We start from the raw sequence: 25,298 nt of genomic DNA on the forward strand, positions 1-25,298 counted from the left end.
GGTGTGAAACTCTGACACTACGTCTCTTCCCCCCGCTCTCTCTCCGTCTCCCCCTGCAGCGTACCAGTTGTATGACAGCTGTAGTTGGAGCCTGGCGTGATCAGCTGTCTCGATGACGATGAGGTCGGTGCAGAAGTCGGGGCCCAGGAGGAGGCACAGGCTCCGCACGCGGCCCGGGGTCTTTGGCCGGCCGCCCGACAGACTCAGCACCGTGAACTGTTCCGCCGCGTCAAGCATCACCAGCTCCGGGCCAAACACCACCCTGGAGAGAGAGAGAGACAGAGGGTGACACCATGGTACACCAGTCATTGAAAGTAGGCATGCAGGTGCAGCAGGCAGTGAAGAAAGCGAATGGTATGTTAGCATTCATAGCAAAAGGATTTGAGTCTAGGAGCAGGGAGGTTCTACTGCAGTTGTACAGGGTCTTGGTGAGACCACACCTGGAGTATTGCGTACAGTTTTGGTCCCCTAATCTGTGGAAAGACATTCTTGCTATTGAGGGAGCGGGCAGAAGCATGGCAGATGCAGTTTAATGTGGATAAATGTGAGGTTATCCACTTTGTGGTGGCAAAAACAGGAAAGTAGACTATTATCTGAATGGTGTCAAGATGGGAAAAGGGGAGATGCAACGAGACCTGGGTGTCATGGTACACCAGTCATTGAAAGTAGGCATGCAGGTGCAGCAGGCAGTGAAGAAAGCCAATGGTATGTTAGCATTCATAGCAAAATGAGTTGAGTATAGGAGCAGGGAGGTTGTACTGCAGTTGTACAGGGTCTTGGTGAGACCACACCTGGAGTATTGCGTACAGTTTTGGCCTGTTGGCCTTCATAACAAGAGGAGTTGAGTCTAGGAGCAAAGAGGTCCTTCTGCAGTTGTACAGGGTCTTGGTGAGACCACACCTGGAGTATTGCGTACAGTTTTGGTCTCCTAATCTGAGGAAAGACATTATTGCCATAGAGGGAGTGCAGAGAAGGTTCACCAGACTGATTCCTGGGATGTCAGGACTTTCATATGAAGAAAGACTGGATAGACTCGGCTTGTACTCGCTAGAATTCAGGAGATTGAGGAGGGATCTTATAGAAACGTACAAAATTCTTAAGGGGTTGGACAGGCTAGATGCAGGAAGATTGTTCCCGATGTTGGGGAAGTCCAGCACAAGGGGTCACAGCTTAAGGATAAAGGGGAAATCCTTTAAAACCGAGATGAGAAGAACATTTTTCACACAGAGAGTGGTGAATCTCTGGAATTCTCTGCCACAGAGGGTAGTTGAGGCCACAGTTCATTGGCTATATTTAAGAGGGAGTTAGATGTGGCCCTTGTGGCTAAAGGGATCAGGGGGTATAGAGAGAAGGCAGGTACGGGATACTGAGTTGGATGATCAGCCATGATCATATCGAATGGTGCAGGCTCGAAGGGCCGAATGGCCTCTACTCCTGCACCTATTGTCTATTTTTCTATGTGACAGTGAGAGAGAGGGGGAGAGAGGAATGGGGGAGAGAGATGAGGAGGAGGAGGGAGAGAGAGAGGAGGAGGGGTAGAGAAATGGGAGAGATAGAGGAGGGGGAGAGAGGGTGGGGTAGAAAGAAAGAGGAAGGAGGGGGAGAGACAGGAGGAGAGAGGAGGTGAAGAAGGGGGAGAGGAAGGAGAGGGGGTGTAGAGGAAGGGAGAGAGGAAAGGGGAGAGGGAAGGAGAGAGAGGGAAGGGGAGAGAGGGAAGGAGAGAGAGGGAAGGAGAGAGAGAATGGGAGAGAGAGGGGAGAGAGAGGGAAGGGGAGAGAGGGAAGGGGAGAGAGGGAAGGGGAGAGAGGGAAGGGAGAGAGGGAAGGAGAGAGAGGGAGGGAAGGAGAGGGGGAGGGGAGAGAGAGGGAAGGGAGAGAGGGGAGGAGAGAGAGGGAGAAGGGGAGAGGGAGGAGAGAGGGAAGGAGAGAGAGGGAAGGAGAGAGGATGAGAGAAGGAAGGAGACAGAGAGGGAGGGAGAGGGAGATAATGAAGGGGGTGAGGAGGGAGGGAAGGAAGGGAGAGATGGGAGGAGAGAGGGGAGGGAGAGAGAGGAGGGAAGGAGAGAGGGAAGGAGAGAGGGAAGGAGAGAGAGGGAAGGAGAGAGGGAAGGAGAGAGGGAAGGGGAGAGAGAAGAGGCATCAGACCACACGTGACGTTTTTTTTTGCTGTTACTCGCCTGTATTATGTTGAGAGTGAGGGAGGATGAGGGGGGTGGGGGGGAGGGAGGAGAGAGACCAGGCCTCACCTGGCGGTTTTCTTGCTGTAGTTGTACACTTGTACAGCAGCGTTGTGTGGGACTCTGAACGTGACCACCCTGGTCGGGTCCCTGCCCGCCTGCTCCGACTCCTCCGCCCTCCCTGCGCCCACGGTCCGGTCCAGCACTGGGTCTTTGCCCGGGGCCAACAACTCCTCCACGGAGGCGGGCAGAGGCTTTGCCCAAAGCTCTTCATCCTGTGTCAGCATATACGACTGGCCAATCACCGACCTCACCTGCCGAGAGACAGAGAGAGAGAGACTTTGGTGGCAACAACAGGAAGGTAGATCATTTTACAGAAACTTAAGGAAGTAGCCGCAGAAATAGTGGATGCATTAGTGATAATTTTTCAAAACTCTTTAGATTCTGGAGTAGTTCCTGAGGATTGGAGGGTAGCTGGTGGCCGATTGGGAAAGGGGGAGATGCAGCGAGACCTGGGTGTCATGGTACACCAGTCATTGAAAGTAGGCATGCAGGTGCAGCAGGCAGTAAAGAAAGCCAATGGTATGTTAGCTTTCATTGCAAAAGGATTTGAGTCTAGGAGCAGGGAGGTTCTACTGCAGTTGTACAGGGTCTTGGTGAGACCACACCTGGAGTATTGCGTACAGGTTTGGTCTCCAAATCTGAGGAAGGACATTATTGCCATAGAGGGAGTGCAGAGACGGTTCACCAGACTGATTCCTGGGATGTCAGGACTGTCTTATGAAGAAAGACTGGATAGACTTGGTTTATACTCTCTAGAATTTAGGAGAGATTGAGAGGGGATCTTATAGAAACTTACAAAATTCTTAAGGGGTTGGACAGGCTAGATGCAGGAAGATTGTTCCCGATGTTGGGGAAGTCCAGGACAAGGGGTCACAGCTTAAGGATAAGGGGGGAAAATCCTTTAAAAAACGAGATGAGAAGAACTTTTTTCACACAGAGAGTGGTGAATCTCTGGAACTCTCTGCCACAGAAGGTAGTTGAGGCCAGTTCATTGGCTATATTTAAGAGGGAGTTAGATGTGGCTAAGGGGATCAGGGGGTATGGAGAGAAGGCAGGTACGGGATACTGAGTTGGATGATCAGCCATGATCATATTGAATGGCGGTGCAGGCTCGAAGGGCCGAATGGCCTACTCCTGCACCTAATTTCTATGTTTCTAACATAACACCACTTTTTAAGAAGGGAGGGAGAGAGAAAACGGGGAATTACAGACCAGATAGTCTAACGTCGGTAGTGTGGAAACTGGACCAATTAACAAGGACATGGCAGACCAATTGAATAACTACTTTGTTTCCGTCTTCACTAAGGAAGACATAAACAATTTGCCGGAAATAGCAGGGGCCCGCGGGTCAAAGGTGTTGGAGGAATTGAGTGAAATCCAGTTTAGCCGGGAAGTGGTGTTAGGTAAATTGAATGGATTAAAGGCCGATAAATCCCCACGGCCAGATAGGCTGCATCCCAGAGTCCTTAAGGAAGTAGCTCCAGAAATAGTGGATGCATTAGTGATAATTTTTCAAAACTCTTTAGATTCTGGAGTAGTTCCTGAGGATTGGCGGGTAGCAAACGTAACCCCACTTTTTAAGAAGGGAGGGAGAGAGAAAACGGGGAATTACAGACCAGTTAGTCTAACATCGGTAGTGGGAAACTGCTAGAGTCAGTTGTTAAAGATGGGATAGCAGCACATTTGGAAAGTGGTGAAATCATTGGACAAAGTCAGCATGGAATTACGAAAGGTAAACCATGTCTGACGAATCTTATGGAATTTTTCGACGATGTAACTAGTAGCGTGGATAGGGGAGAACCAGTGGATGTGGTGTATCTGGACTTCCAGAAGGCTTTCGACAAGGTCCCACATAAGAGATTAGTATACAAACTTAAAGCACACGGTATTGGGGGTTCAGTATTGATGTGGATAGAGAACTGGCTGGCAAACAGGAAGCAAAGAGTAAACGGGTCCTTTTCACAATGGCAGGCAGTGACTAGTGGGTCAGCGCAAGGCGCGGTGCGGGGACCAGCAGTGACTAGTGGTGCAGCGCAAGGCCCGGTGTGGGGACCAGCAGTGACTAGTGGGGCAGCGCAAGGCCCGGTGCGGGGACTAGCAGTGACTAGTGGTGCAGCGCAAGGCCCGGTGTGGGGACCAGCAGTGACTAGTGGGGCAGCGCAAGGCCCGGTGCGGGGACTAGCAGTGACTAGTGGGGCAGCGCAAGGCCCGGTGCTGGGACCAGCAGTGACTAGTGGGGTACCGCAAGGCCCAGTGTTGGGACCCCAGCTATTTACAGTGTTAGCTGTGAGGAGGATGCTAGGAGGCTGCAAGGTGACTTGGATAGGCTGGGTGAGTGGGCAAATACATGGCAGATGCAGTTCAATGTAGATAAATGTGAGGTTATCCACTTTGGTGGCAAAAACAGGAAAGTAGACTATTATCTGAATGGTGGCCGATTAGGAAAAGGGGAGATGCAACGAGACCTTGGTGTCATGGTACACCAGTCATTGAAAGTAGGCATGCAGGTGCAGCAAGCAGTGAAGAAAGCCAATGGTATGTAAGCATTCATAGCAAAATGATTTGAGTCTAGGAGCAGGGAGGTTCTACTGCAGTTGTACAGGGTCTTGGTGAGACCACACCTGGAGTATTGCGTACAGTTTTGGTCTCCTAATCTGAGGAAAGACATTCTTGCCATTGAGGGAGTGCAGCAAAGGTTCACCAGACTGATTCATGGGATGGCAGGACTTTTATATGAAGAAAGATTGGATAGACTCGGCTTGTACTCGCTAGAATTTAGACAAGATTGAGGGGGGGATCTTATAGAAACTTACAAAATCCTTAAGGGGTTGGACAGGCTAGATGCAGGAAGATTGTTCCCGATGTTGGGGAAGTCCAGAACAAGGGGTCACAGTTTAAGGATAAGGGGGAAATCTTTTAGGACTGAGATGAGGGGAAACTTTTCCAACCCAGAGAGTTGTGTGAATCTGTGGCCATTTAGGATATTGAGTTGGGGGCTATGTGTGAGTGGTGGAGGTGGAATATTAGTTGGGGGCTATGGGTGAGTGGTGGAGGTGGAATATTGAGTTGGGGGCTATGGGTGAGTGGTGGAGGTGGAATATTGAGTTGGGGGCTATGGGTGAGTGGTGGAGGTGGAATATTGAGTTGGGGGCTATGTGTGAGTGGTGGAGGTGGAATATTGTGTTGGGGGCTATGGGTGAGTGGTGGAGGTGGAATATTGAGTTGGGGGCTATGTGTGAGTGGTGGAGGTGGAATATTGAGTTGGGGGCTATGTGTGAGGTGGAACATTTGGGACAGAGATGAGGAGAAATCTTTTCCACCCAGAGAGTTGTGTGAATCTGTGGGATTCTCTGCCTCAGAGGGCGGTGGAGGCCGGTTCTCTGGAGAGAATTCTTTCAAGAGAGAGGCTCTTAAAGATAGCGGGGAGAGAGAGTCAGGGGATACGGGGGCGAAGGCAGGAACGGGGAACTGATTGGGGATGATCAGCCGTGATCATATTGAATGGCTCGAAGGGCCGAATAGCCTCTACTCCTGCAGCTATTGTCTATAATACTCGAAGTGGGGTCTCACCAGAGCCCTGTACAACTGCAGAAGGACCTCTCTGCTCCTATAGTCAAAGTCAAAGTAAACTTTATTGTCAATTCAATTATGCAACAGTAGTTACACAGAGGATCAAAATTACGTTTCCCCATACTCCAATGTGCAAGTAATATTAAAAACACAGACAGACAACATATCAATGTACTGGAGACATTGAGCCAAAGTTATTTTCACAGTTTGTTGTCTTTGTTTGGGTACTGTTCATGGAATTTACTTAAGTGTGTTGAGTAGTCTGATGGCCTGAGAGGAAAAGCTGTTTTTGAATTTCGTGGTTTTGCTCCGCATGCTGCGGTAGCGCTTACCGGAGGGTAGGAGGGTGAACAGTTTGTGTGCTGGGTGGGTGGTGTCTTTGATGATATTGCTTGCTCTCTTGCATAGAAACATAGAAATTAGGTGCAGGAGTAGAGGCCATTCGGCCCTTCGAGCCTGCACCATTCGCCATTCAATATGATCATGGCTGATCATCCAACTCAGTATCCCGTACCTGCCTTCTCTCCATACCCCCTGATCCCCTTAGCCACAAGGGCCACATCTAACTCCCTCTTAAATATAGCCAATGAACTGTGGCCTCAACTACCCTCTGCGGCAGAGAGTTCCAGAGATTCACCCCTCTCTGTGTGAAAAAAGTTATTCTCATCTCGGTTTTAAAGGATTTCCCCCTTATCCTTAAGCTGTGACCCCTTGTCCTGGACTTCCCTAACATCGAGAACAATCTTCCTGCATCTAGCCTGTCCAACCCCTTAAGAATTTTGTACATTTCTATAAGATCCCCCCTCAATCTCCTAAATTCTAGAGAGTATAAACCAAGTCTATCCAGTCTTTCTTCATAAGACAGTCCTGACATCCCAGGAATCAGTCTAGTGAACCATCTCTGTAATAATGTCCTTCCTCAGATTTGGAGACCAAAACTGTACGCAATACTCCAGGTGTGGTCTCACCAAGACCCTGTACAACTGCAGTAGAACCTCCCTGCTCCTAGACTCAAATCCTTTTGCTATGAAAGCTAACATACCATTGGCTTTCTTTACTGCCTGCTGCACCTGCATGCCTACTTTCAATGACTGGTGTACCATGACACCCAGGTCTCGCTGCATCTCCCCCTTTCCCAATCGGCCACCTGTTCTTGCGACAGCAAGATGGGTATAGGTCCTGGTTTGCTGGTTGGGGTGATCTGGTGATCTCCACTGTCCTCACCACTCTCTGTAGGGCCTTCTGGTCAGCAGCAGAGCAACTGCCATACCAGACTGAGAGACTGCTGGTAAGAATGCTCTCAATGGCACCCCTGTAAAAGGTCGTGAGGGCAGAAGGGGGGAGGTCAGCTCTCCTCATCCGTCGAAGGAAGTGGAGGCGTTGCTGTGCCTTCTTAACTCGGGAGATACTGAAATCCTCTCGTTATGTAGAGTGGCGGATGCGTAGTGCATGGACTAACCTTGCCAGTCTTGATGTCTCGGACGTAGATTCCCTCGTTCTGGTCCAGCGGGATGGCTCGGCGTAGAGACAGAACCTCCACCACCACCGGAGGGACATAGTCCTGTGGTCCCCGGATCATCCAGCGATCTCCCGGCTTCCGAGCTATCACCTCGCCTTCCTGTAGAGAGAGCTGGAGAGAGTTAAGGGGAAGAGAGGGAGAGTGCTAGGACTGAGAGTTGAGGGGGAGAGAGGGAGAGTTAGGGGGAGAAGAGGCCGTTCGGCCCTTTGAGTCAGCACCATTCGCCATTCAATGTGATCACGGCTGATCATCCCCAATCAGTTCCCCGTTCCTGCCTTCTCCCCCGTATCCCCTGACTCTCTCTCCCCGCTATCTTTAAGAGCCTCTCTCTTGAAAGAATTCTCTCCAGAGAACCGGCCTCCACCGCCCTCTGAGGCAGAGAATCCCACAGATTCACACAACTCTCTGGGTGGAAAAGTTTCTCCTCGTCTCAGTCCCAAATGTTCCACCTCACACATAGCCCCCAACTCAATATTCCACCTCCACCACTCACCCATAGCCCCCAACACAATATTCCACCTCCACCACTCACACATAGCCCCCAACACAATATTCCACCTCCACCACTCACCCATAGCCCCCAACACAATATTCCACCTCCACCACTCACCCATAGCCCCCAACTCAATATTCCACCTCCACCACTCACCCATAGCCCCCAACTCAATATTCCACCTCCACCACTCACCCATAGCCCCCAACACAATATTCCACCTCCACCTCCACCACTCACCCATAGCCCCCAACACATTCCACCTCCACCACTCACCCATAGCCCCCAACTCAATATTCCACCTCCACCACTCACCCATAGCCCCCAACTCAATATTCCACCACTCACCCATAGCCCCCAACACCTCAGCCCCTCCTCATCTCAGTCCCAAATGGCCACAGATTCACACAACTCTCTGGGTGGAAAAGTTTCTCCTCGTCTCCGTTCTAAATGGCCGACCCCTTATTCTTAAACTGTGTGTGTGTGTGTGTGTGTGTGTGTGGCCCCTGGTTCTGGACTCCCCCAACATCGGGAACATGTTTCCTGCCTCTAGCGTGTCCAAACCCTTAACAATCTCACATATATGTTTCAATGAGATCCCCCTCTCATCCTTCTAAACTCCACAGAGTGTACAAGCCCACAGCCGCTCCATTCTCTCAGCATATGACAGTCCCGCCATCCCGGGAATTAACCTGGTGAACCTACGCTGGGCTCCCTCAATAGCAAGAATGTCCTTCCTCAAATTAGGGGACCAAGACTGTACGCAATACTCCAGGTGTGGTCTCACCAGGGCCCTGTACAACTGCAGAAGGACCTCTTTGCTCCTAGACTCAACTCCTCTTGTTATGAAGGCCAACAGGCCAAAACTGTACGCAATACTCCAGGTGTGGTCTCACCAGGGCCCTGTACAACTGCAGAAGGACCTCTTTGCTCCTAGACTCAACTCCTCTCATTATGAAGGCCAACAGGCCATTGGCTTTCTTCACTGCCTGCTGTACCTGCATGCTAACCATATAACAATTACAGCACGGAAACAGGCCATCTCGGCCCTACAAGTCCGTGCCGAACAACTTGTTTTCCCTTAGTCTGCCTGCACTCATACCATAACCCTCCATTCCCTTCTCATCCATATGCCTATCCAATTTATTTTTAAATGATACCAACGAACCTGCCTCCACCACTTCCACTGGAAGCTCATTCCACACCGCTACCACTCTCTGAGTAAAGAGGTTCCCCCTCATGTTACCCCTAAACTTCTGTCCCTTAATTCTGAAGTCATGTCCTCTTGTTTGAATCTTCCCGACTCTCAAAGGGAAAAGCTTGTCCACATCAACTCTGTCTAACATTACATCCCAGCTTCTATACTCAATGCTCTGATTTATAAAGGCTAGCATACCAAAAGCTTTCTTTACCACCCTATCTATATGAGATTCCACCTTCAAGGAACTATGCACGGTTACACCCAGATCCCTCTGTTCAACTGTATTCTTCAATTCCCTACCATTTACCATGTACGTCCTATTTTGATTTGTCCTGCCAAGGTGTAGCACCTCACATTTATCAGCATTAAACTCCATCTTACTGCGTCTTACTTTCATAGACTGATGAACAAGGACCCCCAGATCCCCTTTTCCCAACTTGACACCATTCAGATAGTAATCTGCCTTCCTGTTCTTGCCACCAAAGTGGACAACCTCACATTTATCCGCATTTAAACTGCATCTGCCACGCTTCTGCCCGCTCCCCCAACCTGTCCAAGTCACCCTGCATTCTCATAGCATCCTTCTCACAGTTCACACTGCCACCCAGCTTTGTGGTCATCTGCAAATTTGCTAATGTTACTTCGAATCCCTTCATCTAAATCATTGTCGGGGACTCATGGTTTCGTGGACTCACGGTTGACGGAGACTCACGTGTATGGGGACCAAAACTGTACATAATACTCCAGGTGTGGCCTCACCAGGGCCCTGTACAACTGCAGAAGGCCCTCTTAGCCCCAGATCCCCTTTTCCCAACTTGACGCCATTTAGATAATAATCTGGGCAGGGAGAGGGTGGGACGGAGAGAGAGGGCAGCGGGTGAGGGGGGAACAACTCACCGGATCTTTCTCCTCGAAACCCTCGATGGCTCTAAGCACCAGTCCCTCCTCCTCGGACAGAACGTGTGTCTCTTGTATCCCGGCCTCCAGTCTCTCCCCCGGGCGCAAGAAGAACGACTTCTCCCCCTGGGGTACACAAACACAGGGTGAGGGGGGGAGAGGGGAGTCAAGTGTGTGTTGCATACTTGACTTTGTATCCCCGACACTCTCGCCGGCTGGTGATCAGTAATTCTTGAGTTGGTTTACCGAACCCATTGTGTGTTGTTGTCTGGTTTTAGAGGAGAGGGGAGGGGAGGGGAGGAGAGAGAGATACATTATTTATTGTCCCCCGCATTGAAGATTGCTATGTAAACGTCACGCTGCAGTTACCGCTCCCAGCCTGCGGGCGGCAGCACTTAACCGAGGAAGATGGAGGGAAGGGGAGGGAGAGATGGATAGGGGAGAGAGAGAGGGGAGGAGTGGAGAGGGAAGAGGGTAGTGGAGGCGAGGAGAGGAGAGAGGAGGAGAGGAGAGGAGAGGAGAGAGGGAGAGGAGAGGATCGGGAGACCTCAGACACCTTCAGGAGAGAGAGAGAGAGCGATAGGAGAGAGAGGAGAGGGAGGAGAGGAGGGGGAGAGAGAGGGGAGAGGAGAGAGGTGGAGGTCAAGGTGTCTGTTGCATACTTGACTTTGTATATCCCCGACACTCCGCCGGCTGGTGATCAGTAAAGCTTGAGTTGGTTTACCGAACCCATTGTGTGTTGTTGGCTGTTTTTAAGAAGCGAACTTTAACAGTGAGAGAGAGGAGAGGAGAGGAGAGGGGAGGAGAGGAGGAGAGGAGAGGAGTGGAGAGGGAAGAGGGTAGTGGAGGAGAGGAGAGGAGAGGAGAGGAGAGGGGGAGGAGAGGGGAGGAGAGGGGGAGGAGAGGAGAGGAGAGGGAGAGGAGAGGAGAGGAGTCAAGTGTGTGTTGCATACTTGACTTTGTATCCCCGACACTCTCGCCGGCTGGTGATCAGTAATTCTTGAGTTGGTTTACCGAACCCATTGTGTGTTGTTGGCTGTTTTATAAGAAGCAAATGTTCTTAGTTCGAGGACTAAGTTTCTTTGGAGAGGAGGGGGGATGGGAGGGGAGCGGCGTGGAGGAGAGAGGAAAGGAGGGGAGGGGGAGGAGAGAGAAGGGGGAGAGAGAGAGGGGAGAGAGATAAATTGGTTAAAGTCCCCCCATTGAAGATTGCTATGTAAACGTCACGCTGCAGTTACCGCTCCCAGCCTGCGGGCGGCAGCACTGAACCGAGGGAGATGGAGGGAAGGGGAGGGAGAGATGGATAGGGGCGAGAGAAGAGGGGAGTGGAGAGGGAAGAGGGTAGTGGAGGAGAGGGGAGACGGTGAGAGGAGGAGGGGAGAGGGTGAGAGGAGGGGAGTGGAGGAGAGGGGAGAGGGTGAGTGGAGGGGAGGGGAGAGGGTGAGAGGAGGGGGAGTGGAGGAGAGGGTGATAGGAGGGGAGGGGAGGAGAGGGGAGAGCATGAGAAGAGGGGAGTGGGAGAGGGTGAGAAGAGGGGAGTGGAGGGGAGGGGAGAGGGTGAGAGGAGGGGAGGGGAGGAGAGTGGAGAGAGAGGGGAGGAGAGAGATAAATTGGTTTTTGTGTTCCCATTGAAGATTGCTATGTAAACATCACGTTGCAGTTACCGCTCCCAGCCTGCGGGCGGCAGCACTTAACCGAGGGAGATGGAGGGAAGGAGAGGGAGAGATGGATAGGGGAGAGGGGAGGGGCGGACCTCACCTTGATCACCAGCTTCTGACCGAGTTGGTTCTTGCCGTCAGTCCCCACGGGGTCAAGAACCACACAATACTGCCCGGCTCCCAGAGTGGTGATGTCTACCACCCCGACCACCTCCTCCTGCACCCCCGGAACGTAAGCCTCCTCCTCGGCCATCGTCACCAGCCACTCCTCTCCAGTCCGTCGCTGCCGATCCCCGCCTTCGACGAAGGTCTGGACCGCACGCAGATGCAGAGCCCGCTGTGGAGAGAGGGTGGTGAGCTTGTGGTTGGGTTTGGTAGTGTGTTACTTTTGCTATTACTCTCCGTCAACCGTGGGTCCGTGAAAACCGTGAGTCCCCGTCAACCGTGAGTCCGTGTATCGGTACAGGAGCAAAGAGGTCCTTCTGCAGTTGTACAGGGCCCTGGTGAGACCACACCTGGAGTATTGTGTACAGTTTTGGCCTGTTGGCCTTCATAACAAGAGGAGATGAGTCTAGGAGCAAAGAGGTCCTTCTGCAGTTGTACAGGGCCCTGGTGAGACCACACCTGGAGTATTGTGTACAGTTTTGGCCTGTTGGCCTTCATAACAAGAGGAGTTGAGTCTAGGAGCAAAGAGGTCCTTCTGCAGTTGTACAGGGCCCTGGTGAGACCACACCTGGAGTATTGTGTACAGTTTTGGCCTGTTGGCCTTCATAACAAGAGGAGTCAAGTCTAGGAGCAAAGAGGTCCTTCTGCAGTTGTATAGGAAGATTGTTCCCGATGTTGGGGAAGTCCAGGACAAGGGGTCACAGCTTAAGGATAAGGGGGAAATCCTTTAAAACCGAGATGAGAAGAACTTTTTTCACACAGAGAGTGGTGAATCTCTGGAACTCTCTGCCGCAGAAGGTAGTCAAGGCCACACAGTTCATTGGCTATATTTAAGAGGGAGTTAGATGTGGCCCTTGTGGCTAAAGGGATCAGGGGGTATGGAGAGAAGGCAGGTACAGGATACTGAGTTGGATGATCAGCCATGATCATATTGAATGGTGCAGGCTCGAAGGGCCGAATGGCCTCTACTCCTGCACCTAACTTCTATGTACAGGGCCCTGGTGAGACCACACCTGGAGTATTGTGTACAGTTTTGGTCCCCTAATTTGAGGAAGGACATTCTTGCTATTGAGGGAGCCCAGCGTAGGTTCACCAGGTTAATTCCCGGGATGGCGGGACTGTCATATGCTGAGAGAATGGAGCGGCTGTGGGCTTGTACACTCTGTGGAGTTTAGAAGGATGAGAGGGCATCTCATTGAAACATATATGTGAGATTGTTAAGGGTTTGGACACGCTAGAGGCAGGAAACATGTTCCCGATGTTGGGGGAGTCCAGAACACCAGAACCACACACACACACACACACACACACACACACACACACACACACACACAGAGTTTAAGAATAAGGGGTCGGCCATTTAGAACGGAGACGAGGAGAAACTTTTCCACCCAGAGAGTTGTGTGAATCTGTGGCCATTTGGGACTGACATGAGGAGGGGCTGAGGTGTTGGGGGCTATGTGTGTGGTGATTGTGTTGGGGGTGGGTGAGTGGTGGAATATTGTGTTGGGGGCTATGGGTGAGTGGTGGTGGTGGAATATGGTGTTGGGAGCTATGGGGGAGTGGTGGGATATTGTGTTGGGGGCTATGTGTGAGGTGGAACATTTGGGACTGAGATGAGGAGAAACTTTTCCACCCAGAGAGTGTGGAGGTGGAATATTGTGTTGGGGGGAATGTGTGAGTGGTGGAGGTGGAATATTGAGTTGGGGGCTATGGGTGAGTGGTGGAGGTGGAATATTGTGTTGGGGGCTATGGGTGAGTGGTGGAGGTGGAATATTGTGTTGGGGGCTATGGGTGAGTGGTGGAGGTGGAATATTGTGTTGGGGGCTATGGGTGAGTGGTGGAGGTGGAATATTGAGTTGGGGGCTATGGGTGAGTGGTGGAGGTGGAATATTGAGTTGGGGGCTATGGGTGAGTGGTGGAGGTGGAATATTGAGTTGGGGGCTATGGGTGAGGTGGAACATTTGGGACTGAGACGAGGAGAAACTTTTCCACCCAGAGAGTTGTGTGAATCTGTGGGATTCTCTGCCTCAGAGGGCGGTGGAGGCCGGTTCTCTGGAGAGAATTCTTTCAAGAGAGATAGGGCTCTTAAAGATAGCGGGGAGAGAGAGTCAGGGGATACGGGGAGAAGGCAGGAACGGGGAACTGATTGGGGATGATCAGCCGTGATCACATTGAATGGCGAATGGTGCTGGCTGGAAGGGGCCGAATGGCCTCTACTCCTGCACCTGTTGTCTATGTTTCTAGACTCAACTCCTCTTGTTATGAAGGCCAACAGGCCAAAACTGCACACAATACTCCACATGATCTCACCAGGGCCCTGTACAACTGCAGAAGGACCCCTTTGCTCCTAGACTCATATCCTCTTGTTATGAAGGCCAACAGGCCATTGGCTTTCTTCACTGCCTGCTGTACCTGCATGCTTACTTTCATAGACTGATGAACAAGGACCCCCAGATCCCCTTTTCCCTACTTGGAGTGGATGGGGAGTACACAGACTATCTCCAGACGGTTCCTCGCCTCTACGTACCTTCTCAGTGAGAATGTAGGCATCAACTATGTGAAGAACTTCTTCATAAACACCAGGCAGATAAGCTCCTACCTTCCTGACGACACCAGCCACTCTTCCCCTGAGAGACAGAGAGAGAGTCGGAGTCACCCAGCGTGGACCACATGCCCCATCTACACTAGTCCCACCCCGACCCACATGCCCCATCTACACTAGTCCCACCCCGACCAACATGCCCCATCTACACTACACTAGTCCCCACCCCGACCAACATGCCCCATCTACACTAGTCCCACCCCGACCAACATGCCCCATCTACACTAGTCCCACCCCGACCAACATGCCCCATCTACACTAGTCCCACCCCGACCAACATGCCCATCTACACTAGTCCCACCCCGACCAACATGCCCCATCTACACTAGTCCCACCCCGACCAACATGCCCCGTCTACACTAGTCCCACCCCGACCAACATGCCCCATCTACACTAGTCCCACCCCGACCAACATGCCCCGTCTACACTAGTCCCACCCCGACCAACATGCCCCGTCTACACTAGTCCCATCCCGACCAACATGCCCCATCTACACTAGTCCCACCCCGACCAACATGCCCCGTCTACACTAGTCCCACCCCGACCAACATGCCCCGTCTACACTAGTCCCACCCCGACCAACATGCCCCATCTACACTAGTCCCCACCCCGACCAACATGCCCCGTCTACACTAGTCCCACCCCGACCAACATGCCCCATCTACACTAGTCCTAGTCCCACCCCGACCAACATGCCCCCCGTCTACACTAGTCCCACCCCGACCAACATGCCCCGTCTACACTAGTCCCACCCCGACCAACATGCCCCATCTACACTAGTCCCACCCCGACCAACATGCCCCGTCTACACTAGTCCCACCCCGACCAACATGCCCCATCTACACTAGTCCCCACCCACACTACCAACATGCCCCATCTACACTAGTCCCACCCAGACCAACATGCCCCATCTACACTAGTCCCACCCCGACCAACATGCCCCATCTACACTAGTCCCACCCCGACCAACTAATGCCCCATCTACACTAGTCCCACCCCGACCAACATGCCCCATCTACACTAGTCCCACCCCGACCAACATGCCCCGTCTACACTAGCCCCACCCCGACCAACATGCCACATCTACACTAGTCCCACCCCGACCAACATGCCCCATCTACACACTAGTCCCACCCCGACCAACATGCCCCATCTACACTAGTCCCCCCCCGACCAACATGCCCCGTCTACACTAGTCCCACCCCGACCAACATGCCCCGTCTACACTAGTCCCACCCCGACCAACATGCCCCATCTACACTAGTCCCACCCCGACCAACATGCCCCATCTACACTAGTCCCACCCCGACCAACATGCCCCAACTACACTAGTCCCACCCCGACCAACATGCCCCGTCTACACTAGTCCCACCCCGACCAACATGCCCCATCTACACTAGTCCCACCCCGACCAACATGCCTCATCTACACTAGTCCCACCCCGACCAACATGCCCCATCTACACTAGTCCCACCCCGACCAACATGCCCCGTCTACACTAGTCCAACCCCGACCAACATGCCCCGTCTACACTAGTCCCCCCCCGACCAACATGCCCCATCTACACTAGTCCCACCCCGACCAACATGCCCCGTCTACACTAGTCCCACCCCGACCAACATGCCCCATCTACACTAGTCCCACCCCGACCAACATGCCCCATCTACACTAGTCCCACCCCGACCAAAATGCCCCATCTACACTAGTCCCACCCCGACCAACATGCCCCATCTACACTAATCCCACCCCGACCAACATGCCCCATCTACACTAGTCCAACCCCGACCAACATGCCCCATCTACACTAGTCCCACCCGACCGGACCAACAGTGCCCCGTCTACACTGTCCCGTCTACACTAGTCCAACCCCACCAACATGCCCGTCTACACTAGTCCCACCCCGACCAACATGCCCCGTCTACACTAGTCCCACCCCGACCAACATCCCGGCTCTACACTAGTCCCACCCCGACCAACTGCAAACGAATCGCTTGATTCTGCGCGAACAATAACGTGTCTACGATGGTTCTCAAAAACAGTCACCTCCTGTCCTTGGGATGTGTAGTCCCTGTTTAAGTGATGTCCACACACACGCACTAGTCCCACCCTGCTACAATACAAAATAGACAAACAGGTGCAGGAGACAGGGCCATTGTCTGGCCCTTTCCAGCCAGCACCATTCGCCATTCAATGTGATCAACGCCTGATCAACATGTCCCCAATCAGTTCCCACTCCTACCTGGTCGCCCATATGGACCCCCAATGCCATAGGGAACTCCCCTGACTCTCTCTCCCAGGTCGCTATCCAAAGAGCCTGTCTCTGAAAGAATTCCCTGGGGACCAGTGGATTCCACACAACAGGTCTCTGGGTGGAAAAGTTCCTCCTCCGTCTACCGTAAAGGGTGGACCGGGGTGGTATTTGTGTATTCTGCTAGAACTGTGTGGGTGTGTGTGTGGTGTGTGTGTGTGTGTGTGGCCCCTGGGTTCTGGACTCCCCCAACATCGGGAACATGTTTCCTGCCTCTAGCGTGTCCAAACCCCTTAACAATCTCACATATATGTTTCAATGACTATGCCCTCTCATCCTAAACTCTAAACATCCACAGAGTGTACAATCGCAGTTGACCCGCTCTGACAAGATCTCAGCATGGTGACAAGTCCCCCCATCCGGCCCATTAACCTCTACACAATACTCTACTGTGGTCTCACCCCCCTACAATAGCAAGAATGTCCTTCCTCAAATTAGGGGGACCAAAACTGTACACAATACTCCAGGTGTGGTCTCACCAGGGCCCTGTACAACTGCAGAAGGACCTCTTTGCTCCTAGACTCAACTCCTCTTGTTATGAAGGCCAACAGGCCAAAACTGTACACAATACTCCAGGTGTGGTCTCACCAGGGCCCTGTACAACTGCAGAAGGACCTCTTTGCTCAGGCTAGACTCAACTCCTCTTGTAGGGGACACTGCAGAACATTTTAATCTCCGTCCCACGCTGATATTTGATGCCAGTTCATGTTGAGAGAACATGTAAAACTGGATAGTCCAGTTAGTCTATTCAGTTGTACATGGCCCTGGTGAGACCACACCTGGAGTATTGTGTACAGTTTTGGGTCCCCTGTTGGCCTTCATACACAAGAGGAGAGTTGAGTCTAGGAGCAAAAAGGTCCTCTGCAGACACAAAAAGTCTGGAGAAACTCAGCTCAGCGTCTGCAGCAGCATCTATGGAGCGAAGGAAATAGGCAACGTTTCGGGCTCAACCCTTCCTCGGGGACTGAGTGGGGCGGGGGGTGGGGTGTGCGGGGACAAGAAAGGGAAAAGGAGGAGGAGCCCGAAAGGCTGGGGGATGGGAGGAGACAGCAGGGGGGCCTGAGGAAGGGGAGGAGACGGAGACAAGGACTAACAAAAAATTGGGGGAATCAATGTTCATAGATGCCCCCGGGATATGCAGACTCCCCCAAACGGAATATGAGGTGCTGTTCCTCCAGATTCCGGTGCTCTGCTGCTGATGTGGCCATGGAGCGTGACCCAGGACAGAGATCGGTCGGAGACGGAGTGGGAGGGGGAGTTGAAGGTAGTGCTGAGCCACCGGGAGGTCAGCTTGGTTATTGCGGACCGAGGTCCTTCTGCAGTTGTACAAGGTCTTGGTGAGACCACACCTGGAGTATTGCGTACAGTTTTGGTCTCCTAATCTGAGGAAAGACATTCTTGCCATAGAGGGAGTACAGAGAAGGTTCACCAGACTGATTCCTGGGATGTCAGGACTTTCATATGAAGAAAGACTGGATAGACTCGGCTTGTACTCGCTAGAATTTAGGAGATTGAGGGGGGGGATCTTATAGAAACGTACAAAATTCCTAAGGGGTTGGACAGGCTAGATGCAGGAAGATTGTTCCCGATGTTGAGGAAGTCCAGGACAAGGGGCCACACACACACAGTTTAAGGATAAGAGACAGGTGAATTGATCATGGGGAACAAGGACATGGCAGACCAATTGAATAACTACTTTGGTTCTGTTTTCACTAAGGAAGACATAAATAATCCAGGCTAGATGCAGGAAGATTGTTCCCGATGTTGGGGAAGTCCAGGACAAGGGGTCACACACACAGTTTAAGGATAAGGGGGAAGTCGAAAACATTTTTTTTCCCACACAGAGAGTGGTGAATCTGTGGAATTCTCTGCCACAGAAGGTAGTGGAGGCCACTTAGTTCATTGGCTATATTTAAGAGGGAGTTAGATGTGTACCTTGTGGCTAAAGGGATCAGGGGGTATGGAGAGAAGGCAGGTACAGGATACTGAGTTGGATGATCAGCCATGATCATATTGAATGGCGAATGGTGCAGGCTCGAAGGGCCGAATGGCCTTTACTCCTGCACCCATTGTCTATGTTAGTCCAAACCCCGACCAACATGCCCCATCTACACTAGGCGACTAGTGTAGATACGGGGCATGTTGGTGGGACTAGTGTAGACGGGGCATGTTGGTCGGGGTGGGACTAGTGTAGACGGGGCATGTTGGTCGGGGGGTGGGACTAGTGTGGGACTAGTGTAGTTGGTCGGGGGGGCATGTTGACGGGCGGGGTGGGACTAGGACTAGTGTGTAGATGGGGCATGTTGGTCGGGGTGGGACTAGTGTAGATGGGGCATGTGTTAGTCGGCATGGGACTAGTGTAGATGGGGCATGTTGGTCGGGGTCGGGGTCGGGGACTAGTGTAGATGGGGCATGTTGGTCGGGGGGGTGGGACTAGTAGTGTAGATGGGGCATGTTGGTCGGGGTGGGACTAGTGTAGACGGGGCATGTTGGTCGGGGTGGGACTAGTGTAGACGGGGCATGTTGGTCGGGGTGGGCGTAGTGTAGATGGGGATTGTTGGTCTGGGTGGGACTAGTGTAGAAGGGGCATGACGGGGTGTTGGGGGGTGGGACTAGTGTAGACGGGGCATGTTGGTCGGGGTGGGACTAGGACTAGTGTAGAAGGGGCATGTTGGTCGGGGTGGGACTAGTGTAGACGGGGCATGTTGGTCGGGGTGGGACTAGTGTAGACGGGGCATGTTGGTCGGGGTGGGACTAGTGTAGACGGGGCATGTTGGTCGGGGTGGGGACTAGTGTAGATGGGGCATGTTGGTCGGGGTGGGACTAGTGTAGACGGGGCATGTTGGTCGGGGTGGGACTAGTGTAGACGGGGCATGTTGGTCGGGGTGGGACTAGTGTAGACGGGGCATGTTGGTCGGGGTGGGACTAGTGTAGACGGGGCATGTTGGTCGGGGTGGGTGGGACTAGTGTAGATGGGGCATGTTGGTCGGGGTGGGACTAGTGTAGATGGGGCATGTTGGTCGGGGTGGGACTAGTGTAGGCAGGGCATGTTGGTCGGGGTGGGACTAGTGTAGATTGGGGCATGTTGGTCGGGGTGGGACTAGTGTAGATGGGGCATGTTGGTCGGGGTGGGACTAGTGTAGACTAAGGGGCATGTTGGTCGGGGTGGGACTAGTGTAGAGGGGCATGTTGGTCGGGGTGGGACTAGTGTAGATGGGTCATGTTGGTCGGGGTGGGACTAGTGTAGATGGGGCATGGTCGGGGGTGGGACTAGTGTAGATGGGGCATGTTGGTCGGGGTTGGACTAGTGTAGATGGGACATGTTGGTCGGGGTGGGACTAGTGTAGATGGGGCATGTTGGTCGGGGTGTGACTAGTGTAGATGGGGCATGTTGGTTGGATGGGGCATGGGGGTGGGACTAGTGTAGATGGGGCATGTTGGTCAGGGTGGGACTAGTGTAGATGGGGCATGTTGGTCGGGGTGGGACTAGTGTAGATGGGGCATGTTGGTCGGGGTGGGACTAGTGTAGATGGGGCATGTTGGTCTGGGGTGGGACTAGTGTAGACGGGGCATGTTGGTCGGGGTGGGACTAGTGTAGACGGGGCGTGTTGGTCGGGGGGTGGGACTAGTGTAGATGGGGCATGTTGGTCGGGGTGGGACTAGTGTAGATGGGGCATGTTGGTCAGGGTGGGACTAGTGTAGATGGGGCATGTTGGTGTTGGGGTGGGACTAGTGTAGATGGGGCATGTTGGTCGGGTGGGACTAGTGTAGATGGGGCATGTTGGTCGGGGTGGGACAGTGTAGATGGGTCATGTTGGTCGGGGTGGGACTAGGGTAGATGGGGCATGTTGGTCGGGGTGGGACTAGTGTAGACGGGGCATGTTGGTCGGGGTGGGACTAGTGTAGACGGGGCATGTTGGTCGGGGTGGGACTAGTGTAGACGGGGCATGTTGGTCGGGGTGGGACTAGTGTAGATGGGGCATGTTGGTCGGGGTGGGACGAGTGTAGATAGGGCATGGTGGGCGGGGTGGGACTAGTGTAAATGGGGCATGTTTGGTCGGGGTGGGACTAGTGTAGATGGTGCATGTTGGTCGGGGTGGGGGTGGGACTAGTGTAGACGGGGCATGTTGGTCGGGGTGGGACTAGTGTAGACGGGGCATGTTGGTCGGGGTGGGGACTAGTGAAGAAGGGGCATGTTGGTCGGGGAGGGGACTAGTGTAGACGGGGCATGTTGGTCGGGGTGGGGACTAGTGTAGACGGGGCATGTTGGTCGGGGGGGGACTAGTGTAGACGGGGCATGTTGGTCGGGGTGGGACTAGTGTAGACGGGGCATGGCAAAATGTCGGGGTGTGGGACTAGTGTAGACGGGGCATGTTGGTCGGTCGGGTGTTGACTGTGTAGACGGGGCATGTTGGTCGGGGTGGGACTAGTGTAGATGTCATGGGCATGTTGGTCGGGGTGGGACTAGTAGTGTAGACGGGGCATGTTGTTGGGGGGGGGACTAGGGTGGACGGGGCACGTGGGTCGGGGTGGGACTAGTGTAGATGGGGCATGTTGGTCGGGGTGGGACTAGTGTAGATGGGGCATGTTGGTCGGGTGGGGGGAGTAGTGTAGACGGGGCATGTTGGTTCGGGGTGGGACTAGTGTAGATGGGGCATGTTGGTCGGGGTGGGACTAGTGTGACGGGGCATGTTGGTCGGGGTGGGACTAGTGTAGACGGGGCATGTTTGGTCGGGGTGGGACTAGTGTAGACGGCTATTGGCAGGGTTTGGTGGGGGGGGGTGGGACTAGTGTAGACGGGGCATGTTGGTCGGGGTGGGACTAGTGTAGACGGGGCATGTTGGTCGGGGTGGAACTAGTGTAGAGGGGGCATGTTGGTCAGGGTGGGGCATGTGTAGATGGGGCAAGTTGGTCGGGGTGGGACTAGTGTAGATGGGGCATGTTAGGTCGGGGTGGGACTAGTGTAGATGGGGCATGTTGGTCGGGGTGGGACTAGTGAAGATGGGGCATGTTGGTCGGGGTGGAACAAGTGTAGATGGGGCATGTTGGTCGGGGTGGGACTAGTTAGATGGGGCCTGTTGGTCGGGGTGGGACTAGTGTAGACGGGGGCAGGTTGGGCAAGTTACCTGGGCCTTCGAACAACCATTCATCTCCTGCCAAATGCTTGTCGGCTGTTTCTTCATAGTCCAGCTGGGCTTGGAGGTGAAGAGCTGTGTTTGGTTTCACGACTTGTAGAGGTGTCGCTGGCTGTAGGAGAGAGGGAGAGACTGAGAGAGAGAGAAGGAGAGACAGAGAGAGAGTGACTCGGAGATGGAGAGAGAGGGGGAGAGCTTGTTTACGAAGGAACTGCAGATGCTGGTTTAAACCGAAGATCGACTGGAGTAACTCAGCGGGATTAGAGGTGAGGCGAGATTCATTGAAAGTAGGCATGCAGGTGCAGCAGGCAGTGAAGAAAGCCAATGGTATGTTAGCATTCATAGCAAAAGGAGTTGAGTCTAGGAGCAGGGAGGTTCTACTGCAGTTGTACAGGGTCTTGGTGAGACCACACCTGGAGTATTGCGTACAGTTTTGGTCTCCTAATCTGAGGAAGGACATTCTTGCCATAGAGGGAGTACAGAGAAGGTTCACCAGACTGATTCCTGGGATGTCAGGACTGTCTTATGAAGAAAGACTGGATAGACTTGGCTTGTACTCGCTAGAATTTAGAAGATTGAGGGGGGAATCTTATAGAAACTTACAAAATTCTTAAGGGGTTGGACAGGCTAGATGCAGGAAGATTGTTCCCGATGTTGGGGAAGTCCAGAACAAGGGGCCACACACACACACACAGTTTAGGGATAAGAGACAGGTGAATTGATCATGGGGAACAAGGACATGGCAGACCAATTGAATAACTACTTTGGTTCTGTTTTCACTAAGGAAGACTTAAATAATCCAGGCTAGATGCAGGAAGATTGTTCCCGATGTTGGGGAAGTCCAGGACAAGGTGGCTCAGCCCCCTGCTGTACACACTCTATACTAATGAGTGCTCAGCCCCCTGCTGTACTCACTCTATACTCATGAGTGCTCAGCCCCCTGCTGTACTCACTCTATACTCATGAGTGCTCAGCCCCCTGCTGTACTCACTCTATACTCATGAGTGCTCAGCCCCCTGCTGTACTCACTCTATACTAATGAGTGTTCATCCCCCTGCTGTACTCACTCTATACTCATGACTGCGTAGCCAGTCACAGTGTGAACTCCATCATCAAGTTTTAAGGATAAGGGGGAAATCTTTTAGGACCGAGATGAGAAAAACATTTTTTTCCCCACACAGAGAGTGGTGAATCTGTGGAATTCTCTGCCACAGAAGGTAGTCGAGGCCACACAGTTCATTGTCTATATTTAAGAGGGAGTTAGATGTGGCCCTTGTGGCTAAAGGGATCAGGGGGTATGGAGAGAAGGCAGGTACAGGATACTGAGTTGGATTGATCAGCCATGATCATATTGAATGGCGAATGGTGCAGGCTCGAAGGGCCGAATGGCCTCTACTCCTGCACCTATTGTCTATGTTTCTATGTTTCAATGAAATAGAGAGATAGAAAAGAGAAATAGGGGAGAAGGAGAGAACGAGATAAGGAGAAATAGAGAGAGAGAAAAGATAGATGGGGAGCAGGAGATAAAGAATGAAATAGAAAGATAGAGAAAGAGAAATAGAGGAGAGAAGAGAGATAAGAGTGAAAGAGAGAGAGAAAGGAAGGAGATAAATTAGAGATGGAGAGAGGAGAGAAGGAGAAGGAAGAATGAAGTAGCGAGAGAGAGGAGGAGAGAGAGGATAGGAGAGAGGATGAGAGAGCAGAATCTCTGAGAGAGAACGTGGAGAGGTCCAAGTGAGTGAAGAGGAGGAGGGAAGAGAGGGAGTGGGAGAAAGAGAGAAAAGAAAGGAGAGAAGAGGAGGGACGGGAAGAAAGAGAGAGGGGCAAGAAAAGAGAGAAGATGGGAGATATGAGAGAGAAAGATAGAATAGAGAGGATGAAAGAGTGAGAAAGAGAGAGAGGAGAAGGGGAGAAGAAGAAGATGAGGAGAGGGAGATAGAGAGATAGAAAGAGAGAGATAGGGGAGAAGGAGAGAAAGGAGATGTAGAAGAGAGATAGAAGGAGATAGGGGGGAGAGATAGAGAGAAGGGAAAGAGAGAGCGATAGAGGGAGAGAGGGGAGAAGGGAGAGAGAAGAGAGAGAGAGAGAAATGAAATAGAGAGAGAGCGAAAAGACTGATAGGAGGAGATAAGGAGAAATGAGGAGAAGAAGAGAGAAATAGAATGAAGAGAGAGAGAGAAGGAGAGAAAGAATGAAGAGGAGAGAGATAGAGAAGAGAAAGAGGAGGAGAGGGAGAAGAGATAAGAGAAAGGGAAGAGATAGGAAAGAGAAAGAGAGGAGAGAGAGATAGGAGAGAAAGAGAGGGGGTAGAGAGAGAGAGAAAAGAAGAGAATAGACGGGGAGAAGGGGAGAAAGAGAAATAGAGAGAAAGAAAAGATAAATAGATGGGGAGAAGGAGAGAGAGGGAAATAAAGAGATAAAGAACAAAAGAGAGAGAAAGGGGGAGGGGGAGAGACGGAGAGAGAGGGAACGAGGTAAAGAAAGAGAAGGCAGAATGGGCAACTTCGAGAGGGGGAGAGAGTGGGGGGGAGAGAGAGAAAGAGATAGGCGGAGGGGAAACGGGGGGAGGGAGAGACTTCGAGAGAGGGGAGGGGTACCCCTACCTGTCCGAGCCTCTCGCCAGGGTAGAGGGGGAAGGGGTCCTGATGCAGACGGACCTCCTGTCTCCGTGACGGAAGAGGAGACTTGGCAAACTGGTCCCGGTCAAAAAGTTCGAGAGGATAGTAGGAAGGAGTTCTAGGGAGCGTCAGATTCACCATGCTGTTAGGAAAAGAGAACTGGATGAGAGGGAGGAGATAAGACCATGGTAGATGAAAGCCTGCGGGAAGAGGAAGGGGATAAGGGTGAGAGGACTGTCTCTGACTCACTGAAAGGGGTAAAGGAGGAGGGGAGAGTATAGGGAGGGGGAGAGGAGAGGAGGGAGAATGGAGAGAGTAAGGAAGAAAGGGAGGGAGGAGAGAGAGGGAAGATGTAGATGGAGTGAGGGGGAGAAGAGAGAGGGGAAAGGGAACCCCCCCTGAGAGGAAAAGAGAGAGGAGGGGGGAAGGAGAGAGGGGAAGATAGAGCCCTCCCTGTTGGAGATAGGGATTACTTGGGGAGTAGAGTTCCTCCTCCCCTCATTTGAGAGCCCCCCCTGACTCCCTCCTTCTCCTCCCCTCTCCTAAGATTCTCCCCTCGTCGTCTCCTCTCCTTCCTCTCCTCCTCTCTCCTCCTCCCTCTCCTCTCCTCTCCGATCTCTCCTCTCTCCCTCTCTCTCCTCCTTCCTCCAGCCCTCTCCTCCCCTCTCTTCCCTTTCTCTCTCCCCTTCTCCTCTCTCCTCCAGTCCTCTCTCTCCTCCTCTCCTCTCTCTTCTCCTCTCCCCTCTCTCTCTCTCTCTTCTCTCCCTCTTCTCATTCTTCTCTTCCTCTCCCTCCTCCTCTCTCCTCTCTCCTCTAGGAGATCTCCCTCCTTCCCAGCATCTTCTCTCCTGAATTCTCTTTCCCCCTCTCTCTCCAAGCGGGGACCACTT

General features: G+C 52.6%; 1 protein-coding gene across 1 annotated transcript in view; it reads right to left on the bottom strand.

Moving 5' to 3' along the window:
- Positions 1-24,549, bottom strand: part of mvp (major vault protein) — a 33,513-nt gene extending 8,964 nt beyond the window's left edge. Inside the window, 9 exon segments of the mRNA XM_055631354.1 lie at positions 65-262; positions 2,246-2,490; positions 7,269-7,427; positions 9,920-10,045; positions 11,678-11,914; positions 14,273-14,372; positions 16,325-16,344; positions 21,726-21,902; positions 24,394-24,549. Of these exon segments, the coding sequence (XP_055487329.1) occupies positions 65-262; positions 2,246-2,490; positions 7,269-7,427; positions 9,920-10,045; positions 11,678-11,914; positions 14,273-14,372; positions 16,325-16,344; positions 21,726-21,902; positions 24,394-24,549 (1,418 nt within the window).
- Positions 24,550-25,298: the final 749 nt, after the last annotated feature.

The sequence above is a fragment of the Leucoraja erinacea genome, unplaced genomic scaffold, assembly GCF_028641065.1.
Source record: "Leucoraja erinacea ecotype New England unplaced genomic scaffold, Leri_hhj_1 Leri_727S, whole genome shotgun sequence".
Lineage (NCBI taxonomy): Eukaryota > Metazoa > Chordata > Chondrichthyes > Rajiformes > Rajidae > Leucoraja > Leucoraja erinaceus.